This window comes from Phyllobates terribilis, unplaced genomic scaffold, assembly GCF_046119375.1.
Source record: "Phyllobates terribilis strain yellow unplaced genomic scaffold, ASM4611937v1 Scaffold_13__5_contigs__length_258822181, whole genome shotgun sequence".
Taxonomy (NCBI): domain Eukaryota; kingdom Metazoa; phylum Chordata; class Amphibia; order Anura; family Dendrobatidae; genus Phyllobates; species Phyllobates terribilis.
In genome coordinates, this window is record NW_027362773.1 from 193,781,900 (window position 1) to 193,805,842 (window position 23,943).

Here is a 23,943-nt window from a genome sequence, read left to right on the forward strand (position 1 = left end):
AGGATGATGGGAGTCTGATCCACAGCAGAAACTTTCTCCCGGGGCTGGGATGATGGGAGTGCTGCTCCTCCTCTCTGCGCTGCTCCTTCCTCCACATCCATCCTCGCAGCCTTCTCTTCACCGCAGCCGGGAGCAGAAGAGTTAACCGCACATCTGTCCCTGCCGGTAACCCTTTCACCTCTGCAGCTCCTCTTATTCCCTTCCTGTATTACATTATCCATTACCGAAGAGGAGCAAAAAGAAAAAAAAAAAAGAGAGAGAGCTTCGCCCCACAATGAGTTAACCGCGGCCGGCCCCAGCTGACAGTCAGCTGATCGCCGGTGATTGACAGCTCCCCCCCTCCTTCCCCTTCTTTTAAACTTTATATACTATTATGCTAATGAGGCCCGGGGATCCGCGCTCCCATTGGCCCGCCGTCCCCCGACCATTCGCCATTGGGCCGGTGACGTCAGAGCAGCTATAAAACGCAGCATTGCTTTTAAAGTGAATGATCCTTGAAAATCCCCGGTCTTCCTGACAGCGGTGCTCCCTTCTCCGGCTCGGGCTCTGCACTGTCTTCTATTTCTGGGAGTTCTTTATCCAAAAACACAAAAAACTTTTGAAGATGAATTGTTAAAGAGAACCCCCTTTAAGAAAAAAAAAAACTTGTATCCTGTGCCGGGGATGTGCACCGGGATTAGCGCTGGGGTGCACTGCTGATCGGTGCGATCTTCTTCTAAGCGCAATTTTGGGGGCAAAGCAACCAAGCTGGCTCACCCGGTGGTGGCAGTCCCCAGCAGCCAGCAGAGCAGCCTGGTGTCCCCTCTGCAGCCCGTGTGGAGGACTGTGCCCAGCAGCAGCAGGAGGATGGCATCAGAGCTGGCAATGAGCTCGTCCGACCTGCCCACCAGTCCCCTGGCCATGGAATATGTTAATGACTTCGATCTGATGAAGTTTGAAGTGAAAAAGGAACCGGTGGAGACCGATCGCATCATCAGCCAGTGCGGACGCCTGATCGCCGGGGGATCGCTGTCTTCCACCCCGATGAGCACGCCCTGCAGCTCGGTGCCCCCTTCCCCGAGTTTCTCAGCCCCCAGCCCCAGCTCTGGGAGTGATCAGAAGAGCCACCTGGAAGACTATTACTGGATGACCGGCTATCCCCAACAGATCAACCCGGAGGCTTTGGGGTTTAGCCCTGAGGACGCTGTAGAAGCGCTGATCAGCAGCAGCGGTCCCACACAGCACCAGAACCAGCACCAGCAGCAGCACCAGCAGCACCAACAACAGCTCCAGGGCTACGATGGCTTTGCAAGGGGGCAGCAGTATGCATCCTCTGCTGGGATGCCCGGGGAAGATATGGGCTCTGCAGCTGCGGTGGTTTCTGCAGTGATAGCAGCTGCTGCAGCAGGGGGTGGCCACCACCACCATCACCACCACCACCATCCTGGAGGAGCAGCCGGGGTGCAGCCTGCAGGAGGAGGAGGTGGTGGTGGAGGAGGCGGTGGTGGAGGAAGCAGCAGCTCCCCAGCATCTTCTTCATCATCAGTGGTCGGGGGTCTGCACCAACAACCCCACCACCATCATCACCACCACCACCACCTGCACTTTGACGATCGCTTCTCGGATGAGCAGCTGGTCACCATGTCGGTGAGGGAGCTGAACCGACAGCTGAGGGGGGTGAGCAAGGAGGAGGTGATCCGGCTGAAGCAGAAGAGGAGGACCCTGAAGAACAGGGGGTATGCACAGTCCTGCAGGTTCAAGAGGGTGCAACAGAGGCACGTCCTGGAGTCCGAGAAGAACCAGCTGCTGCAGCAGGTGGAGCACCTCAAGCAGGAGATCTCCAGGCTTCTCCGGGAGAGGGACGCCTACAAGGAGAAGTATGAGAAGCTTCTGGGAAACGGCTTCAGAGAAAACGGATCCACCAACAGTGACAACCCTTCCTCTCCGGAGTATTTCATGTAAGTGTCAGCTCCTGACATTCACTTTTTCTTGCCTGCTCCAAACTTGTGCCACCCAACTACTCTAGTTTAGGAGAAATGCTATCCCACCTTCACAGAAAATGCTACCCATCTAAATGTAGACTTTGTTAAGGAGCATACCACCTAACCCATGTTATACCAGGGGAATTTTAAAATTGGACATGCTTCAAAACATACCTGAGCTTGAAGTTCCCCAGTTGCCTTTGAACTAGGGTATAGAAGTAGCTGTCATCTAACTCAAACCTTGAATTGGTGGCCAGGACTTTCCCTCCACTTGAGCTTGTTAGGACTTACCAGAGGCTTTACTAGTTAGAACATGCCACCCTTTTCACACTAGACTTTTGGTCTTGGTAGAGAACATGCCACCTAACTGACTTGTGGACCTAGGAGAAACATGCCACTCAAGTATAGACATTCCAGCAAACCCATTAAGTATGGGAAGTTTTTTGGAGGACAGGTTACCTTATTTGAGGAGAAGGGGACTTACCTGAGGCTTTACTAGTTATATCATGCCAACCCTCTCACACTATATTTTGGGTCTTGGTAGAGAACATGCCACCCAACTGACTTGAGGACCTAGGAGAAACATGCCACTCAATTATAGACATTCCAGCAAACCCATTAAACATGGGACGTTTTTAGGACTGGTCACCTTGTTTGGCAAGAAGGGGGCTTACCTGAGGCTTTCCTAGTTAGGATATGCCATCCTTCTCACACTAGACTTTGGGTCTTGGTAAAGAACATGCCACCCAACTGGCTTGTGGACCTTGGAGACACATGCAACTCAATTATAGACATTCCAGCAGACCTGTTAAGCTTGGGCCATTTTTAGGAGACCAGGTCACCTTCTTTAGGGAGATGGGTCTTTATATGACATGGGGACCAAGTACTCACAACCAACTTCCAGTAGGCATGTTTTTTTTTTTATGAAGGATCACATGCCACCCCATTCACACTAGATCAGTGTTCTTGATAGGACATATCACACCAATCGCATCACTAGCTTGTTTCAAGTTTCCACTTCTTTCTCTACTTTTTGCAACTTTCTCATCCTTGCCATGTGAGTGGGGTGAGGGCCCTTTAATAAGTCTTATCTTACCAACTTTTTACTTAGTTTTTATGCACTATGATAGCCTATACATATGTGTGATAAAATACATCTATTCTGTCCTCCAGTTTTTGGTGGATTGGTTGGGGGCTCATAACATCTGTTCTGTCCTCTTGTCTTTGGTGGACTGGTTGAGGGCTCTTACTTATAAGCTTGGCCATACATTGGAATTTCTTAAAAAAAATGGATATTCTTACTATTCATATATCTAAATAATAGGTTCTGCCCACAATTTATCAATAGACCCAAAAGTTGAGACTGATTGAACATGATGGTGGGAAGACCTCTCCAATGACATCCAAGACTTCAGATGGTCCTTCAAACCATTTGGATTTGATCACTATGACCCATTCATCCCATGTATGGCCAACGTTACTGGTTAGATCATCCTTTCTTAAATCACTCCCTTCCCTTTGTAGGAAAGTTAGAGAACCTTTTTACCCATGGTTTTCATTTTGCATCCCCCTGAATGTATCACTCTTGGGTTGTCATTGTGTATGTGGTGCATTTTATGCCATTATGCATGTAGAAAAGTTTCCCCATGCATTTGTATTATACAACCTACTGTATGCTATTACATTTTATATTACTTTGCTCCTTGGTGCACAAAGTGATATGGAGAAGTTATATTCCATCACTCCCATGCAAAAAAAGGGGTTTCCTAGTGGAGGAACCTGACCTTAAACTAAAACACACCTATGTATGGGTCTTTTATACTAGTAGTGACCCATATTATATTGCTACTTTATTGTTATATGGTTTATGTAGGTGTTATAGAAGATTGTGGGGGTCATCTGGAGGAATTTTGACATAATATGGGAGATATGGAGCTTGCATGAACTTCTCTAGGATCACTTTGTTCATCCATGCTTGCCTTGCACCCATAAAAACCCCTATGCACTCATATGAAGACTGCACTTTGAAATTTATCATCCACTTTACGCTTCCTATTTGTTTTGTTTTTAAGGTCATGAGTTTATGAGCTTGCTGTGTCAAAGCCAGAAAAACAGAGACATTGTTGCCATCCCGAGTTCTTCATATGAGCTTGCAATAAAAAAAAATAAAAAAATACAAAAAAAATGTGAATTTTTAGAACTATCTCGCTGAATTCATCCATTTTTTTTTGAGAGTTGCTGAACTAAAACAAAAAAAAAATATGTAAGAGGAGATGATGATGATGATGATATAAAGCAACCTGCCAAAATGAAGCCTGCATCAAACTTCATATGACTTTATGGCCTAAAATGAATGAGACTGGCCCGCCATTAAAAATCCCATACTCATCTCATGCATTACGCTTGCTGTTGTGTCTTGGCAACAAAGAACTGTAATTGTTATAAGACTTTATGGAAAAAAGAAAAGAGACATTATATTAATAAGAAGGCCTTGCATGCTGGACATGTACGGTATAATTATTATTTTTTGAGTTTTTTTTCTTTGTTTTTGTTTTTTTATTATTTTTTTGCTTGGAAAACGGACTTCTGGAAAATATGGCATGACATTCATTTTTTTTTTTATATATATATGTTTCGTCATCACTTTTTTGAGTTGCCAACAAAAAAGTGCAACCTCGTTCCCCCTTTTAATAAAGTTTGCATCTGCTACAAGAAAAAAAAAAAGACAAAAACTGCTTTTTCGAAAATATGCAAAAAACGTCAATTTTATTATTTTATTATTATTATTATTATTTGAATGCACTGATTGCTTTTTTTTTCCTTCCAAGGTTGACAGAATGGAATTGCATTATGTAAATGTGTAAAAAAAAATTGTTAAAAAAAAAAAAGAGAGATGTCTCCATAACTCGTCTTGGGACTAAATGCTGTGAGCTAATAATTACATTTTATTTTTTAAGTGGGGGGAAAAAAAATTGCACCCTTTTTTTTTGCATTTGGTTTCTATCAGATGTGGAATGTTATGGGTTTTGTAGCACATATTGTTCCTTTTTGTTAATATCTGTGTCTATTGCCCAGTTACAATGTATCCTACAGTTTCTGCAATGTCCTAGATTCATTGGAACCTGTTAGATCTCTTCTAGGTATAGAACATTTTGGGGATGATTGATGCACTAAATTGTCTGTTCTTGTGATGTTGTAGGGTTAGAAATTGCTCTAGGATTTTTTTTTTAAATTTTTTTACTGCATGTGATTGCAACTTAAACCCATGCTTTACCACTCAATGTATTAGAAAACCAAAGGTATTAAAAGGGCAAGTGCCCTTTAAGAATTTAAAGGGAGTATTTTTTTTCCATTTAAAAGTCCATTTTTTTTTCTTATTTTCCTTTTCTCAGAAATTGAAGTATTTGGGACTGAATTGCACTAAGATATAACCTGCAAGCATATAATACAAATGCAAAACGCTAATACATAATGTATGCAGTTATAAGCGAGAAGAAAAAAAAACGGCATTACTGCACAGTTTTAAAACAATGCAGTTTTTTTTTTAATTTACAGTATAATATTGTGGTGCAGAACTGGATTTTCTGTAGTTTCACAAATTCCACCAGTCTTAAAAGGCAATAACCAGGAAATAAATAAAAAAAATATTATTATTAATATTATTATTATTATTATCAGGGACTGATACCATGTCTTTTACATATAGTTACCATAATAGATTTTTAAATACGTGTCAGCTATTATGTTTTTTTTTTCCTATCTATATTTTGCTGTGCAAAATTTGTTTTATATTTTGAGTTACTAACGACATGTGTTGTATTTCGTGCTCTTGTCATTTCACTTCTATGGTCATATCAAAAGGCAAAAAAAAAAGAATAATCTACAATAATAAACTGCAGTTTTTGATTCTGTACTGGGCTTGGATCTATGTTTTCTGCAGGAGGTGATGAAAAAAATATATCAAGTGTCCTAGGTAGAATGCAATAAATTTTGGAATTTACATCTTATTTTTTTATTTTTTTATATTTTGACTTGGAAGTTAAATTTTATTTGTTTATTATATATATATATATATATATATATATATATATATATATATGTATATATATATTTGGAAATTACATTTTATTATTTTATTTTTGTTTATTTTTTTCCTACTTTGGGAAGTTACGTTTTATTTTATAAATATATATATATATATATACATACATATATATATATATATATATATATAATATATATTTTCTTATTATTTTTTTTCATTTATTTGGAAGTCACACTTCATTTGTTTATTTTTCTTTGTGTTTTATATTTCCAGTTACATTTTATTTGTTTATTTATTTTCTATCCTTTTCCCCTTAGTCTTATTTGTTCCTTGCTGTCTTGCTAACACTTTGCACCAGTCTTGTAATTTTCTACCTACTCCCCCGACTTTACCTTGGTGTTCGATGCGCAATACAATATATTTTGATTTTTTTTTTAAATTAATTATATATATATTTTTTTGTAATAAAAAAAATAAAATAAAATCCACTAATCGGCCAAGCGTGTTGCGTCTCTAGTGTAGCTGACAATTTTTTTTTTTTTGCCAGTAGATAGAATATTCAATGACAAACTCACAGCCTCTTAATTGCAATAGTAATTAGCGTCATGATCACCTATCAATCTACTGACGTCGCGGATCTTACTGGAGAATTATTAGGACTCCTGTGTGTCGATATTAGGTCCATTGCATTAGATCCTTTTTAGATCATCCTTGTGGATTTGTAAACCACAGCAGCAGCCATTGGTCCCAGATTCGACCCCAGAGCCGATGCCCTTTGACACTTGACCCTTTGTAGTAGACCATTGTTTGGGTAATGATTGCAAATCCATATAACTAGTTAATTTGGGTTCTTATCATAGTAGACACAGGCCTAAGCATTGCATAGGATATATAAAATTATATATATATAATATATACATGTATAATTATATATATAATTTTATAATTTATTTTATATTTACACACTTATTTATATTATTTATTTTATTTTATATTATAGATATATATAAAATATGTATGTATATATATATATATATATATATATATATATACATATATATCTATACGGCAGCAAGGGTTAAACAACGTAGTGTGGCTTCATCTGCTCCTGGATCATAAAGAAGTCCTGATGCCCACACTTTGGATCACATAGAAGGGATTTTTGGTGCTGCAATAAAACAATGGCGGCTTTAACCCCTGAGTGTTAACAGAGGGTCCTAATATTACGTTCTACATCCCCCCCCCCTCCATCATCTCTCTGCTGCAATCTCTTATCTTAAGTCCTTAGAATTGTAAAAAGAGGTTCCCAGTTCTTGCATTTAACCCTTTATCGGCCCTGTAAAACGCACTCATGACTTGGGCTTTGCAGTCAAATCTCACGACGTCATTGGGTATTTTCGCGTATTTTCTTTTTTTTTCTTTCATCTTTTTGGGGAATATATCCAGGCCTATAGGGGAATCCATAATACGACCAGCAGTATCTATTGTGCCACGGTTATACGAAGATGTAGCAGAGCTGAGTATCGATCTCATGAGGATGCAGAATCTGCCCGCCAACTCGGCTCTGCTACATCTACACAGATGAATGAATTCTGTATGGATTTCCGTTCCCAGCAGAGGACACCGCGTCTTCAATGACAAAACTGGAGACGCACAATATGTAACGACGCGCCCTATTTAATTCAATAGTCGGAATTATCATCCGGCAGATACGAGATCGATATGATAATATAATAACATATTTACCAGATTCCGAATTGTCACCTCGTCCTAAACTGAGAAGGCTATAGGAAAAGGGATAACATCAATTAACTAATTCCTGTGTCTCCATGTATAGGCACAGGCTGAAAATCACTTCCGTTCCTTTTTGCATAGGGATGAATGGAGCTGTTGCAGAAGTTTCTGCCTCTTGTGACTTTACCCTTAGGATTTCAGCTCTGAAGTGCAACTTTTTCTCTTTTCCTATCAAGCAGGTGAAACAACAAGATTTAATATTCACAAGCTCATTCGACACCTATAGGTTTAACATCAACACTAGAACGCCTTTCGAAAATATCCCGCAAGACATCTGTTACTTACCACACTAGTTCGTCTGTAACATTTTATCCTTTGATGTCAAATCATTCATAATATTCGAGCAACGATATCCTTGAACGCAAATGCAGTATCAGATAATTCCCCCCCGTTTCCTGTACCGGGTTAGTAAATTATGTATAGGGTACATTAGAATTATCTTTGTAAATGCCACAGATTGATATCCTCTAAGTCAAGCGTAATTGGAAAGGAAATCCTTTTAGTTATATATTTTTTTATTTTTTACAGAAAATAACTTTAAAGTTATTAATTTTAACTCCCATGAAGAAAACACCTGCAGAGAGAAAGGCCTGGAGAGCGTCCAAGTTTAATGCCACAGAAATAACATTTCTTATTTATTTTGTGCAAGTAGACATATTTCCGTGCAGCTGCTGGGAAACATTTTTTTTTTTTAAGACGTTGAAGTGAGAGAAAAAAAAAACATTTATTTTTTTGCAATTTTATATTCGTTATTTTCTAAAAAAATATATATATATATTTTTTAAATACTTTATTTTTTTATTTCTTTTTTTTTAATATTTAATAAATCTATATTTTTTTAGCATTAAAAAAATATACACATATATATATATATATATATATAGATAGATAGATACATGTGTGTATGTATTATTTTTTAATTACATTTTTTTTACTTTTTTTTAGTTAAAAAAATCTAATAAAAAAAAATGAAAGATATATTTTTTAAATGAGATTTTATTACTTTTTTCACTTATTTTTTCGCATTAAAAAATCTAATTAAAAATATACGGTATATACACATATATATTTATTTATATATATATTTTTTTTATTTTTTTTTTGGATTGAAAAAAAATCGAATTAAAAAAATAAAATATATATATTTTTATTTGATTTTCTATTTTTTTACATTTTTTTGTGTTTAAAAAAATCTAATTAAAAATAATATATATATATATATATACAGTATATACCATATATATATATATATATATAATTTTTTTATTAGATTTTATAACTTTTTTACTTATTTTTTTGCATTAAAAAATAAATAAAAAATATACAGTATATACACATATCTACATTCATATATTTTTTATTGGATTCTTTTATTTTTTTTTACATTTTTTAAGTTAAAAAAAATAAATATATATATATATATATATATACACAGTATATACCGTATATATATTATTTTTTATTCAATTTTACTACTTTTTTACTTATTTTTTTTTTCGTTAAAAAATGGAATAAAAAATAGACAGTATATACGCATATCTACATTTATATATTTTTTATTGGATTTTTTTATTTGTTTTACTTTTTTGAGTTAAAAAAATCTAATAAAAAATCTAATATATATATATTTAATTGTTTTTATTTATTTTTTTACTATTTTTTGGGGGGGTTGAAATAATCTAATACAAATATCTAACATGTGTATTTATATATATGTATATTTTTTTAATTACTTTTTTTAACACTAAAAAAAAAATAAGCAAAGAATTAAAATACATCATAACATAAAGAAGTGAAATAATATATTATTTAATTTATTATTTTCCATAGGCTTTTATTGATGTATTTTTTTTTCTCCAATATACACCTGTTAGTAGTAGCCGTAAATTAATCCAATATTTATTTTGTACAGGTCAGCGTCTGGTCGACTCAGAGATTAATAATATTAATCAGATGACATGCAACGTGCAAAGAAATATGTAGCTGCCGAATCAGACAGTCAGGTTGTTTAATGCTTCGTTCAATGCTCACTCTCAATCCTCTATCTGGTATATATATATTTATATAATTATTTTTTTTTTCATTTTCATGTATAATTAGTCTTATAAATCCATGAGAAAAATTGATAAGCAAATATATATGGCGACCTACCCCCGGCCTCTCATTTACATAGCTAACGTTGTATGGTCGGCCTAGAGAGGCGTGATTTACGACAAGTGCTCCTCTTATCGCATGGAAATAATAGCTGGCATTGGATCATAGTGCAGGATAATAGGAATACCTGCGCTATCTACTACATCATAGGAAAAAAAATATATATATATATATAATTTATTATTTTGACTATTATTTATAATATTACTATTTATTTTTTTATGTTCCATTTATTTTATTTTTAACGCTGCGATATATAAAAAAAAAGTTGTAATAGATATAAAGAAAGACCGGCCATTTCTTGGCTGGAGTCATTATACAGTGTTTTCTCAGAGCCATGACTTTTATACAAGCCAATAGGGGTATATTTTTTGTTTTTCTTGTATTATTATTATTATTATTTTTTTTTTATATATATATATATATATGTCACCCAAGAAATCTACGGTAGGAACCAAGAGGTTGGGGCCATGTCATCGTCTTGGCCTAAACTTCCTATAGTTAAAAGTCCAAAAATTTGCATTAAAAGTTAACAAAAAATGATTCCCTCCGCTTTCTCCAATGTGTCCATTGTATAAGTGTCCATAGCACAAGTTTTTTTTTTATGGATTACGCATTGATTTCTCTATAGGAGAGAGGGAAGACGGCTTCCATGTTTGATCCGGATTGTAATACTGTACAGTGGATGCTAAAAAAAGACTAAAAAAGAAAAAATAATAAAAAAATGTAATTATTTTTTTAAAAAGGGAGGCTGCATTGTGAAGCGGGATGACGTTGTGGCCTTCTTTATGGTTTCCATTGGTGAAAATAGGTATAAACCTATATGTCACAGTACCTTATACAATATGCTAGCACTATATTTTGCAGGTGGGCCTTGATGTTAATCCAAACTCCTAGAGTCATATATATATATATATATTTTATATACATATATATATATATCTTTAATTAGATGCATATATATATATATATATATCAAAATTAGAGGTATGTTTATACATTATATACTTTCTTTCATTTTTTATTTATTATTATTTTTATTATGTGATTAAACAGTTCTGTATGTTCATGACCTTCTTTTATTTATATACTAGGCATTCTCTTCCAGCTATCTGAAGTATTTATTCATACCATTAGCGTGATTTTAATCTAAAAAGGAAATGGGGGTTAACACTACACCCTGGCATTGGGCCTAGGGACCACATAGCTGTAGCTTAATCAGAAAATCACATTTCCTCTTAGTCTAGGCTTGTTGATTATGTAGGGGTGTGTATGTTTATATATATATATATATATATATATATATATACTTATATACATATATATGTATATGCACACACATACATTAATATATACATATCATATATATACACACATATAAATATATACACACGCACACACATATAAGTATATACATACTGTATATACACACTCATAAATATAGATCTATGCACACACACAGATATAACTATATACATATATATACACACACATATATACATGCACACATATATATACACATGCACGCACACACACACATATATACATACACACACATATATAACTATATACTTATATACACACACACATATATATACATATATACACACACACACATACATATACACACACACATATATATATATACACACGCACGCACACACATATAACCATGTACATATATACACGCACACACATATTAATGTATACATATATACACACGCACACACACATATCAGTATACACATATATATCCTCCTTTTCCACTGCAGGAAAATGAGCCAAGTTGCGGTACTAGAAAATATAAGTATTTTGGGATTTGTTGCAAAAAGGAGAAAAAAAGTAAAACAGGGCAATATGGTGGTAATGTGGCTGCTCAGAAAGGGGAGAAAGGCTAAATTACCGTGCAGTGGACGTAGCAGAATTCAGCAGATAATGAGATTTTCGGCAGCAGGTCGGCAAGGTGTTTCCCCCCTGCTTAAAGATTCAGCGCACTTTCTTTGGATTATATCCTCACCGTCAGACTGGCAGCTCACAGGCTTGGCAAGGTCACGCTGTCACACACTAAAGAGCACATATGTTTATTGATAATTATTCATCTGCAGACAACTTTATCTTATCATTTCAGAAGGACCTGATCTCTTCTTTAGAAGTTTTTTTTTTATTATTATTTATATATTTATTGATTTTTTATTTCAATCCATTTGCAATAACACTTTTTGCGTTATATGCATCCTTGTAAAATGTAATTGCGCCGATGTTTTATGTACGGGGTGGCTAGTTGGAGCACATTATTTCTTCTAACAGGAAATTTACTTTTATTGGCATGTGATAATAAAATCGAGAAGGTTATCGCAAATATTTTATGGAAATTATTTTATTATTTCCAATTTTATTACTTACCACTTATAAGGAAAAATAAAAGTCCAAACACGGTGAAATGGACTTTTTTTTTTTCCTTACAAATCCTGTTTCTGAGTTGCAATATTCAGAATTAGTAACTCCATTCAACAATGGAGGTGAAAGGTGAAAATATTTATTTATTTTTTATTTAATATTTATTGTTTAATTTTCTCGTAATTATTACCAGCGTGAAAATATATATATTTTTTATTAAATATTTATTGTTTCATTTTCTCGTAATTATTACCAACGTGAAAATATCTATTTATTTTATTTAATATTTATTGTTTAATTTCTCATAATTATTAATAGTGTGAGAATATTTATTTATTATATTTTTATTTATTTAATATTTACTGTTTACGGTAATTTTCTCATAATTATTAAAAGCGTGAAAATATTTTTTTAGTTTTTTATTTATTTAATATTTATTGTTTAATTTTCTCAAAATTATGAGCGTGAAAATATTTATATATATTTTTTATTTATTTAATAATTTAATATTTTTTGTTTAGTTTTCTCGGAGTTATTACAAACATGAAAATATTTATTTGTTTTTTGTATTTATTTATTTATTTATTGGATTTATTTATTTCATTAATATTTATTTTTCTAATTTTCTCGGAATTATTAACAACGTTAACTAGTAAAATTCCGGGAAGCTTAAATATATCTTCACTTGATCTAGAAATACAGATTGACGCCTATAGTATAAAGCCTTTAATAAAAGCATAAAACGGGGGATTTGTTTCATTTGCTTGGCATGCTGTTGTGGTGGTCTATAGTCACCTACTTGCATTTGCACAAACTTATTTTATTAGCTGGGACAGGTATAGATATATTTTAGTATTTTTTATTATTTTCATGTATATAAGTGTAGAAATTTTTTTTTGTGTAAGCTGATATCTCCTCAACCCCTTCACGCCCGGGCGATTTTCCATTTTCGTTTTTTTTTTCCTCCCCTTCTTCTTAAAACCGCCATCGAGTGCTGGAGAAAGATGCAGGCTCAGCGTGTGAGCCCGCATCAAAGGGCACGGTTTTGATACATCGTCGGTAGTGAAGGGGTGGATGAGGGCAGATTCTCAAGACTCCTTTTAGCATTAATGAGAATATCAAAAAAAAAAAAGTCAGAGAAAAGTCAAGATTAATTCACACTTGGCAGATTTGTTGCAGAAGCTTCTACGACAGAAAATCTGTTTCTTTTTCTGCCGAAACGGAAAAATATATATTTAAATTATTAAAAAAATAAATATATATATTAATATTAATTAATTAATAATAAAAACAAATATTTAAAAATATCTGCAACATTTTTTCTTTTTTGCTTTTTTTTTTTACTGAATTGTCCCAACTTTATTTTATTTCGATGTTTTTTTCTCTATTAAAAGGTTTTTTTTTCTACATTGCAAATTTGCACTCCAGTTTGATCCCCCTGATCGGTGCAATATGTTGGGCAGAAGTTGTCGATATTCTACAATATTTTTTTTCATAATATTTTTTTTCATTGTTACCATTACCAAAAAATAATAATAATTCTGAAATATTTACGAAATGGTAAAACTTTTTTTTTTTTTTTGGTTTGCCACCCAATCATGGTCTAGGGAGGGGCTAGAATGTCTTCGGAAATCCCAAACAATCCAGAAATATTGCATGTCGGATTATTGGAATTTTTCTTTTGAGTTTCTCTGGATCTGATGTCCCAAAGTCGTCAGCCATTTCTACAAATTTAATTCTAGCATCTTCTATGACCTGTTTTTAAGGACAGGGGTGGAATTCAATTAATCCTGCCCCCTATTAGTATAACCTGGACATTCTCTTAAAGTAAGAGATAGAAAATTTTTAAAAAATCTTTCTTTGGAATTCTTTTTCTACAAAATACAAATCGTATCTACCGTCTCTCTTATCATGTTTCCTACGAAAGATTTACGAATTTACCCCTTATTAGCAGAAGCTTGGCTTCCCGAGAAATGCAACGTATTACAGTTTTGCAAGCCTAATTAATGCATCTAGTCGACGGGTCAGCAACGTCATCCGGTCGAGGTGTAGACTCGAATGTTCCCGCGTTTAACCCTTCAGTTCTTGATGCCTCGCAGGCCTCGCAGGCAGTAAAAGCGCACCATGAAATGAGGAGAGAGGTATATGATGACTTGTTAATTAAATGCCTGATGCTGACTAGTTTCAGTTGGGGAATAGCGAATCTCAGGAGGAACATTGCAAGGAAATAACATCTTCCAGAGAGTGTAAGCGTGTTTGGATAGGATGGGAAGGTAATCGTCTCTGTTCAGTTTTTCACACCACCTACTATTTGCTTTTCTCCCCCCTGAAGGCCTGTAATCTGATTCAGTATATAATGAAGTTGCTGTGTTGCACCACGTTGCAGCATCGAGCCGAGAATGAGATGATCTTAGATCTGGAGGATGCGGGAAAGGAGCGTAAGGTGGACAGTGAAGACATCTCCATGGCAAGAACATGTTTGATAGAGGCTTGGACTGGCCCACGGGAGAACCGGTGAATCCTCCGGTGGGCCACCACCCTCTTATATGAGCAGATACTTGAATCACTATGAACAGACAAAGGCAGCATCTTATTCATTTAACAATCTACCCAGTTCATTATTATATACATTTGTGATTGAGGATAATGTCACATTTGCACTTGACATCCAAGTCCGACACTGCTCTCTACTCTTGCTGCCCCCAGAAGACCTCCATCAAAGACTTCTCAGTAACCTGCTGTACACCAACGAGGGGCAAGAACCCCAAAATGACTGCTTTGTAGATTAGGCAGTTTCTTTTTTTTGGTGGGGTGGGGGGTTGGAGAAGACTCCGGTTTGGCTGAGTATCCTTAGTCATTCACTTATAATTTAATTGGTGGCAACTTTTTTCTCCTTGGTAGAGAGCTAATTTGCATATCTAGTCCCCAGGAAGAATTGCTTGGCCTATAAGGCTAACTTCCCACAATGAGGTTTTGACGCTGCGTATTTTTGCAGTGGGGGAAAAAACCCTCCGCCTCCTACAGTTGCAGCAAAGGGGACGGGATTTATAGAAATCTCATGCCCACTGTGCTTTTTTCTTTAAAGGGAATCTGTCAGCGGGTTTTTGTTACCTCATTTGAGAGCAGCATGATGTAGGTAAAGAGAAGCTGAATCCAATGATATATCACTTAGATTACTGGGTGCGGCAGTTCAGAAACAATTTTAGATTTATCAGTTCAGCAGAGCTGAGGAAGCAAGCCCCGCACACACCAGGCTCTGTATATACAGTGTCCATAGACAGTGAGCTGCCTATCACAGGAGGGGGCGTGTCAGACCAGGAGGCACATGATGCTCTAGTCCAGCAATGATAAGCTCTTGGTGCTAAAACAATCATTGCAAACAAACAACAGCACAGAGCTTGATAAGAGAGGCATTGCTGAAATCTGTGTATTAACCCCTACAGCATGCTGTCTTAAGCTTACTTAGCAAACACCTGCTGACAGATTTCCTTTAACTCTGACCTCCGGTGCGTTATTAAAATCCACAACATGGCGATTTCTCTTGTGGGTACGCTCAGTTTTCAGTGCAGGTTTCCCCCATAGAATTGCATTAGATGCTGAAAATCCGCAGGTAAAAAAACGCAACTGATTTTGGTCAAAGCCATATACTGGGAAGTATCAAAATCAAAGCAGCTTTATTTAAAACTTGACTCACCAAAAAGAGATAAAATCTGCAGGGTTAAAAATGTTTGTAAAAAAACCTGCACGTAACTGAATTTACCAAATAGGTGCAAAAAATCTGCAACATCAAAAACTCAGCAAATACTCATTGTGGGAACAGAGCCTTAGTCTCACTACGGCAACTATTGGTCTCTGCAAGAAGAAGCGTTACATTCTGCATTCCAGTGTTTATCCTAATCTCAAAGGTGATGTCCACTTTGCATTATGCATTTTGATGGAAGGATCTCCTGACAATAAGTTGAGCAAAGAGTGTCCGACTAGTGGGGAATCCGGTGAGGTTATATTCCCTGCAGTGCCTTTAAAGGAGAAATGAAGGATTACACTGTTACTATTGAGAGCAGTGGACTGTCCATATATGTTTGGTCATCCAGAGAGACACTCCTCTCCACTTCAATTAGCTGTTTTAACAGATAAATCCTTTAAAGTGGTAATAATAGTCTTGATAACATCTGGTCTGTGGTAACAAGAATTGGTTGCCCAATAACTCCCCATAAGATTTTTGACCTTCTTCAAGATCAACTCTAGTTGAGTTGTCGCAGATTGGTGAATGTTCTTCTTTTTCTAACGGCCTTCGGTTTGATCTCAAGCCATTGTGACTTGATGGATGAATGCTCTGTAGGAAGATCGATCTTGTGCAAGCCTAGATAGGTCCAACAAGGTCTTCTCTGGCGTTATCTTGATCATATCAAGCCATCGGGTTGCTGATCTTCCTCTTCACCTTGTTCCTTCTATTCTTCCATCCATGATGTCCTTGTCCAGTGATTGCTCTCTTCGTATGATGTGTCCAAAGTAGGCAAGTCGTAACTTGGTGATTCTTGCTTCGAGTGACATGTCCGGCTTGATTTGTTCCAAAATTGGTTTGTTCTTGCCATCCATGGTGTTGATAGCATCCTTCTCCAGCACCACATTTTGGAGGCATCAATTCTTCTTCTGTCTTGTTCATAAGCTTCTGTTTTTCTACCCAAGTTGGAAAATGTTTTTTCTTGTCTCATGATGTTGGGTGTAATATTTTTATTTAGTCCCTGGAAACATGGCATGATTCTAGATCACAGGTTCCTCAATGAATGGGTTTAGCCACCACTATTGATAATTACATGATAGTTGCCTACAGGTCACATCAATGTTCACCCAGACACTGGATATTTTGTGGAGGTCGTTGGCTTCCCATTTCAAAAACTGAGAGTGAAGAAAGTTCATTATTTCCCCGGAGAATAGTTAGTCCAGTCTAAGTCTAGACTGATCAGACCAGTGCTAGGGACTTCTAGCATTTAATGTTGTCCATGTCTATACTTATTTAGAAGGGTTTTCCTGTGGACCTTTAATGACTTCCGACTATGACGACATCCTCACAGTTTACACTGAGAACATAGAATATTTCCAATTAATTTCTGACATTAAAGAACTTCTAGAACCTCCAGAAAAACTGGGAAATATCTTCATTTTCTTCATAATTTCTCAATAATTTCCCAGCCTTTAGTTGAGAGATCATAAGGGTCTGATGTCTTGAACAGATGTGAATCCAGATGTATGGGGGCAGCTGGCAAATCAGCTCCGCTAACAAGTGTTGACTACAAGGTATATACAGTTGAAATAATAAAAGCAGAAATGGATCCAGTTATCAAGCTGTAATCTACAGGGATAGCAGAGCTTACTAGATCCAGTGCTGCAGGGAAAAAATGCATTATAAAGAGTTAAAGTCCTCTGCAAAAATGGTTAGCAATGTTTTACACCTCCTTCCCCACCCTTCATTTCTAAGCCCTTTTTTCTTTAACATCGTCAAAACAAACTAACGTCTCAAACCTGAAACTTAAAATGACTCTCAATACCAATTATTTTTATAAAACAGCAACATTGTTGCATTTGTTGTCGTTTTAGATTTTTTTCATAGGCGTAAGTTACTTGGATGCTTTGTGATTGATGCTATCACCCATGGGTGAAACTTATTCCATCCCTTTGTTGATCAGTTTCCACTACTAATATTCCCCATATAATCTAATAGTCACATATAACGGCTTGTAATGTCTTAATAAAAAGGATTAAAAAGAATTACCTGGTCGTTATGGTGCGACATAATACTAGAAAGTCTTGTCTGTAGTTTTACAGTTACTGCCTGACAATAATTTATTATTATTTTTTGCTGTTTTATGTTTATTATTATTATTATTAATATTATTAGTTATTGGTTTTATTATTTCCACTTTAAATATTTTGAACTCTGGATAAACAGAATGAATCTGATTAATACACAAATGTACAGTACTATCCACTAGCATTAACATGGGATAATCCTCCGTCTGCACTTACCCCTCACATCTCTCTTTCACGCTCTCTCTTTCTTCTTTCTCTCTTTCTCCTCTTTTTACATTTTCTAAGTGGATTTTATGGATTAAAAAGAAAAGAAACAGATTTGTTGGCAGATCCTAATAATTTCTATTTATTTCAAATTTGCGTATTAGAATCCAGGTACATTAATATAAGGTCAGGGACCGAATATGTCACATTTATTTATTTATTTATTTTGGAAATCTATCCCGGCCAGACCTTCGTTCTTCAGAGTCTCCTGAGTCCAGAGGTAGCAAAGATTTTATGTACGTTACTTATTTTTAATTGTATGTTTAGATCACCCACACCTCCTTTCGTTTCTCTTTTTTTCATCTGCCAATTCTCTCTCTCTCTTTTCTTTATATCGCTTTCACTGGCCTCTTTTGATATTTACTTTTTCTTTCCTTCCTTCTTTCTTTCTTTCTTTCCATCTTTCTTTCTGTTTCTTTCTTTCTTTTCTTCCTCTTTTCTTTCTTTATTTGTTTTCTTCCTTCCTCCTTTCTCTCATTCTTTCCATTTATCTCTCATTCTTTCTTTCTTTTCTTCCTTCCTCCTTTCATTCCTTTTTTCCTTCTTTACTTCTTTCTTTTCTTCCTTCCTACTTTCTTTCTTTCTTTGTTTCTTTCTTTTCTTCCTCCTTTCTTTCATTTTTTGTTTTCTTCCTTCTTCCTTTCTCTCTTTCTTTCATTCTTTCCATCTTTCTCTCATTCTTTTTCTTCCTTCTTCCTTCCTTCATTTCTTTCCTTCTTTCCTTCCTTCCTCCTTCTTTCCATCTTCCTCTCCATTCTTTTTTTTCTTTCTTTCTCTCTCTCTTTCTTGCTTTCTTTCTTCTACTCCTTCTTCCTTTCTTTCATCCTTTCTTTCTTTCTTTTCATCCTTTCTTTTAGGGATGAGTGATCCCATAGAAGTTCAGGTTCTGGCATCCAAGCGAATTTTAGTCCAAAATTCGGTTCAGGTACCAGAACTTTACCTAAATTTGAACCTGAACCCCATTGAAATCAACGGGGACCCGAACTTTGGAGCTGGAAAATCTCTCTCTCCTCCTCAGGGTCCCAAACTGTTAAACAGATTTCCAGGAGAAGTCTGTGTTCGGAGTTCAGCACCAGTGCGAACCCCGAACTTTACAATTTGGGTTTGCTCATCTCTATTTTCTTTTTCTCCTTCTTTCTTACCTTCTTTTTTTCTCTTTCTTTCTCTCTTTCTTTCTTTCTTTTTTTTCCTCCTTTCTGTCTTTCTTTCCTTCTTTCTATCTTTCACTTTTTTTTCCTCTAATATTTCTTTTGATTTCTCATCATTCACTTGTAGCACAAACATTAGGGCTCATTCAGATTCAGTGATTTGTACTCATACGCAAAAAAATGGATCCGTTTTTTTGTATCAGATTTTTTTCAGTCTTTGATCAGTGTCAGTTTTCATTAATTCTTTTCTTGTACACAATAAAAAATGATGAAGGTTTCTCAAGTTTCTACCATCAAACAGTCCGTGAAAAATGGACAGCACACGGATGACATCCTAGAACTGCTGAATTTCTTTACAGATCCATAGACTTACATTTGCGGATCACAATTGGACATGTCTCTTGTGTTTTGGTGCTGACTATTCAGTCTGCAAAAAAAGATGGACATGTGAACAGCCACATAGACAATAATAGGTACAAGTTCTATTCATGAAAATATTGAGTAAAACTCATATGTGAAAAACTGAAATTTGAATGATCCCTTAGGCATAGAGTTGTTTCACAAGTATATATGATGCCTCAGGTAAACTATGTGTACCAGAATACTCACTCCTTTACATGTGTATGTTAAGCATTAGCTCCAACAAATGCCCTGGCACGCACGTCCAAAGAGTCCATAAACCCCTTTGGCTCAGTCAATGCCAAAAAAGTTATTTTACATCCACAGAACAGATATATTTCAGTGTAGGAGAAAACACCTTAACTGCACTATGGCCACTGCAATACAAGGTGTGCTGTGTTGTAAACTTTCTGTCGGAGCTTTGGCACTTATATTGGGAGATCTTTCTGGTGTATGTGTCCAATTAACTTTAAAGTGTAACTGAATTTTTAGAAAATGTTTGACATGTTCTAGAGTTTTTTCAAAAGTTTTGATTGGTGGTTGTCCTGGTGCTGAAAACCCCCACCAATCACTGAAATGAAGGAGCAGAAACATTCAGCCGACAAACTGAAGACAGGGTTAAGATATAGTCTATGACTCCATCTTCAGTCTTGGAAGAGTGCTGCATTTGACTGAGCCCTTCTCCTCCATCACTGATTCCTTCTCCTCCTTGACTGAGCCCTTCTCCTAATTGACTGAGCCCTTCTTCTCCTTGACTAAGCCCTTCTCCTCTTTGACTGACCCCTTCTTCTCCTTGACTGAGCCCTTTTCCTCATTGACTGATCCCTTCTCCATCACTGATTCCTTCTCCTCATTGACTGACCCCTTCTTCTCCTTGACTGAGCCCTTTTCCTCATTGACTGAGCCCTTCTCCTCATTGACTGAGCCCTTCTCCTCATGGACTGAGCCCTTCTCTTCCTTGACTAAGCCCTTCTTTTCCTTGAATGAGCCCTTCTCCTTCTTGACTAAGCCCTTCTTTTCCGTGAGTGAGCCCTTGTCTTCCTCCATTTACGCTCGTCAATGACTGCAGACTGGTTGCACTTGTTAAAGTCTGTTCAGATAGGTTGACCGCAATCCCAATGCACACAGAACAATCAGTAACATGCGCATTGTTCTCGGCAGCACATGTGCTGTTTACCCAAGATGATGTGCTGCTAAGAGTGATGATCTTAACAATCATTTCACCTGATGACTGCAAGTTTTTCTCATTCATTGGGTGATTGAACGCCTTTTTACACTACTTCAGTATTGGGAAACAAATCTTCACAGTAATCAGCTGGTGTGATTCATCTTTTAGTGATCATTGGGCAGTCCCAGCACTCAGATCCCCACCAATAAAAAATTCTGACACATCAAGAGTTTTCTAAAAGTGCAGTTTAAACAAAATGTGAACAGAGCTTTACCAAGGGTATAAATAGTTGAGAAAAAGGCAGCAAAAACTGAAATCCCCGCCTTTGTAGGAGGAAGGGGGACAAAACTGATGAAAGGGTCCTGTGAGGAGTTGAGATGAGGCAACCGGAGCTGGGAGGTCCTATGAAATTACAGACACTTTTATAGTATGTGAAGTGTCAGATAAGACTCAGAGGAGCTTGGTGTTAGTGTCTTGGTTGATTCACCTTAAAATGTCACCATATAGTTGGGTGACTTGGTGAAGTCATTTGGCACCTTCAAAGTCTACTCTTTTTGCAGTCACATATTTTAAAATGTTGAGATCTCCCTAATACTGTCGAAAATATAACAGTATAGATGACCTGAACAGACTTCTCTAGGGTCTTCGATGACTTAATGTCTACTAAAGTGAGAGACTAATTTCAGCTCCGCGTCAACATAACGATAACAGGAGCAAACTAGGAATTTTTTTGGACTCTATTCAGGTGTGAAAATTGAATAGCGTCTCTTTTTTTTCCCTCCCTCATGAAACTGAATGCATTAATAACAGGATGGATTCATCCCTGGCATGAAAGTAGAGGTCATATTGAGGAAAATGACACCGAATGTCTAAAAATGTCATCTACTTTAAGAGATCCTGGGCACCGGGCCAAGAGTAGCATTTAAGGCAGCCCTGAACGTATGCTCCAAAAATAACAGCCGCTAGGAACTGGAGAGAGGAAATCTTGAAGTGACACCTTAAGGTAGAGCTAGATATCAATTGCAGCCTATCGTTTCTCCATAAACATATTCATATGGCTTTAGTTTAATCAACCGGAGGTGTTGTGGTCTTAATCAAAATTCAGCATAGGATGGCGCACTCCCAACATGCGGGGCTTGTTCAACACTAATTATCAGACTGATGTAAAACCCGACCATGAAAGATGAAGTGTCTGTAGCATCTTTCTGATGAAGAATGACCTGTCGAATATTTATTATGTAGGTCCATACAAGATCATGGCTCCTCCAAGTATATGTTACCATGAGCCTCAATCATTGCATAAGTGGAGTATTGTACTGTAGATGGTTACTGTACTGTAGCTGTACTGTGCACACCCCACAGCATCTAAGCAGAGGTATTGATACAATCCTCATAATCATAATCTTTCTATTCATCTATCTATCCACCTTTTTATCTTTTTTTCTTTTACTTTCTTTCTTTCTTTTTTCTCTCTCTCCCTTCCTTCCTTACATTATATACTTGTCTATATACTGTATATATATATATATATATATATATATATCTGTCCACCCTTTTATCAATCTTTTTTCTCTATTCCTTTCTTTCTCTCTCCCTTTCTCTCTCTTTCTTTTTTTTCTCTCTTTCTTTCTCTCTTCCCTTCTTGTTTTTTTAAACTATCTATCTCTAACCACCCTTTCATCCATCTTTTTCTTTCTTTTTCTTCAAACTTTTATCTATCTACAGTATCTAGTCACCCTTTTATGTCTTTATTTTTCTCTTTCTTTCTTTTTCCCCTCTTTCTTTCTTACTTACTTTCTTTCTCTCTTTCCCTTCCTTTCTTTTTTTCATTCCAGTTTTTCAAACTCATATCTATCTATAAATGTATGGCGATGTCCCAACTCTCTCTCGACAGCAGACGTAGTGATAAACCACTGTGATAACAGTTGATTTGATTCCTCCTCCCTAGCAGATCCGAGTGTGCATGTGTATGGGGAAGTCGGGAAGAACAGGAGACAGCATGGTCACATTTACTTATCGAGAGTGCTGAGGTTTCCTTAATATTCTATAAGTGTCCTTTACCTTTCATTAGATTGATTGCTTCTTAGAAATGTCCAGAAATGCTACATTTTCTTTAACTCTTCGTGACCTGGCCTGATTTCTTAATGCATCTTTTAACCCTTCACGACCCTTCTTAAAAAACATTTAGATTTTTATCCTACCCTGTTTCTCAATAATTTTATATCTATCCATCTATATATAATTATTTATTTTTTTGTCTCGGTTTTGCTATTATTGTGCATTAAATGAATTATTGATATAAATGATTACTATTATTATTATCACCATCAAATTACATATATGGCTGTCTCTAGAAATACATATATATATGATCATGTTGCATTATTTCTCCTTTCTTGCTCTCACACATGATACATCACACATCAGATAAGATATCGTGCCGCCGCCGTCCCTCGTGCAGTCCTATGTAACAGCAGGCAGTGAAGCGGTTAACGTAGATTTATTCCGTGCCCGGTGCGTGGTATAAATGTTTTATAATACAAGACAAGATACAATCAGTGTATTTAGTTGCTGTAAGTGTGAGATCTCTCTGTATTAAGTCGTGAATATTCATGAACTCTTGTTTCTTTTGATATATTCGCTCGCCCAGGTACACTCGGGAATCCTCCACATCGGTGATGTGAAAATCGTTCATGCCTGAAGTTCAAAAGGTACGTGTTCACTTTATATTCGGAGCCTGGAAAGGGAAATAAATAAGGAGGGCGGCCGGCACACGTCTCTCAACAAATAGCTATCAAATGCACT

The 23,943-nt window shown here is 36.2% G+C and overlaps 1 protein-coding gene across 2 annotated transcripts in view; it reads left to right on the forward strand.

Moving 5' to 3' along the window:
- The first annotated feature begins 467 nt into the window (after positions 1-467).
- MAF (MAF bZIP transcription factor) overlaps positions 468-23,943 on the forward strand; it is an 86,422-nt gene continuing 62,946 nt past the window's right edge. The window contains exons 1-2 of one of the 2 annotated variants that reach the window (XM_073659140.1): positions 468-1,937; positions 23,789-23,849. In XM_073659140.1, coding sequence (XP_073515241.1) covers positions 847-1,937; positions 23,789-23,822 — 1,125 coding nt within the window. In that variant the 5' untranslated portion in view covers positions 468-846 and the 3' untranslated portion in view covers positions 23,823-23,849. Of the gene's footprint in view, positions 1,938-4,033; positions 5,873-23,788; positions 23,850-23,943 lie in introns of those variants that run through there. The other variant, XM_073659141.1, reaches the window with a different exon arrangement.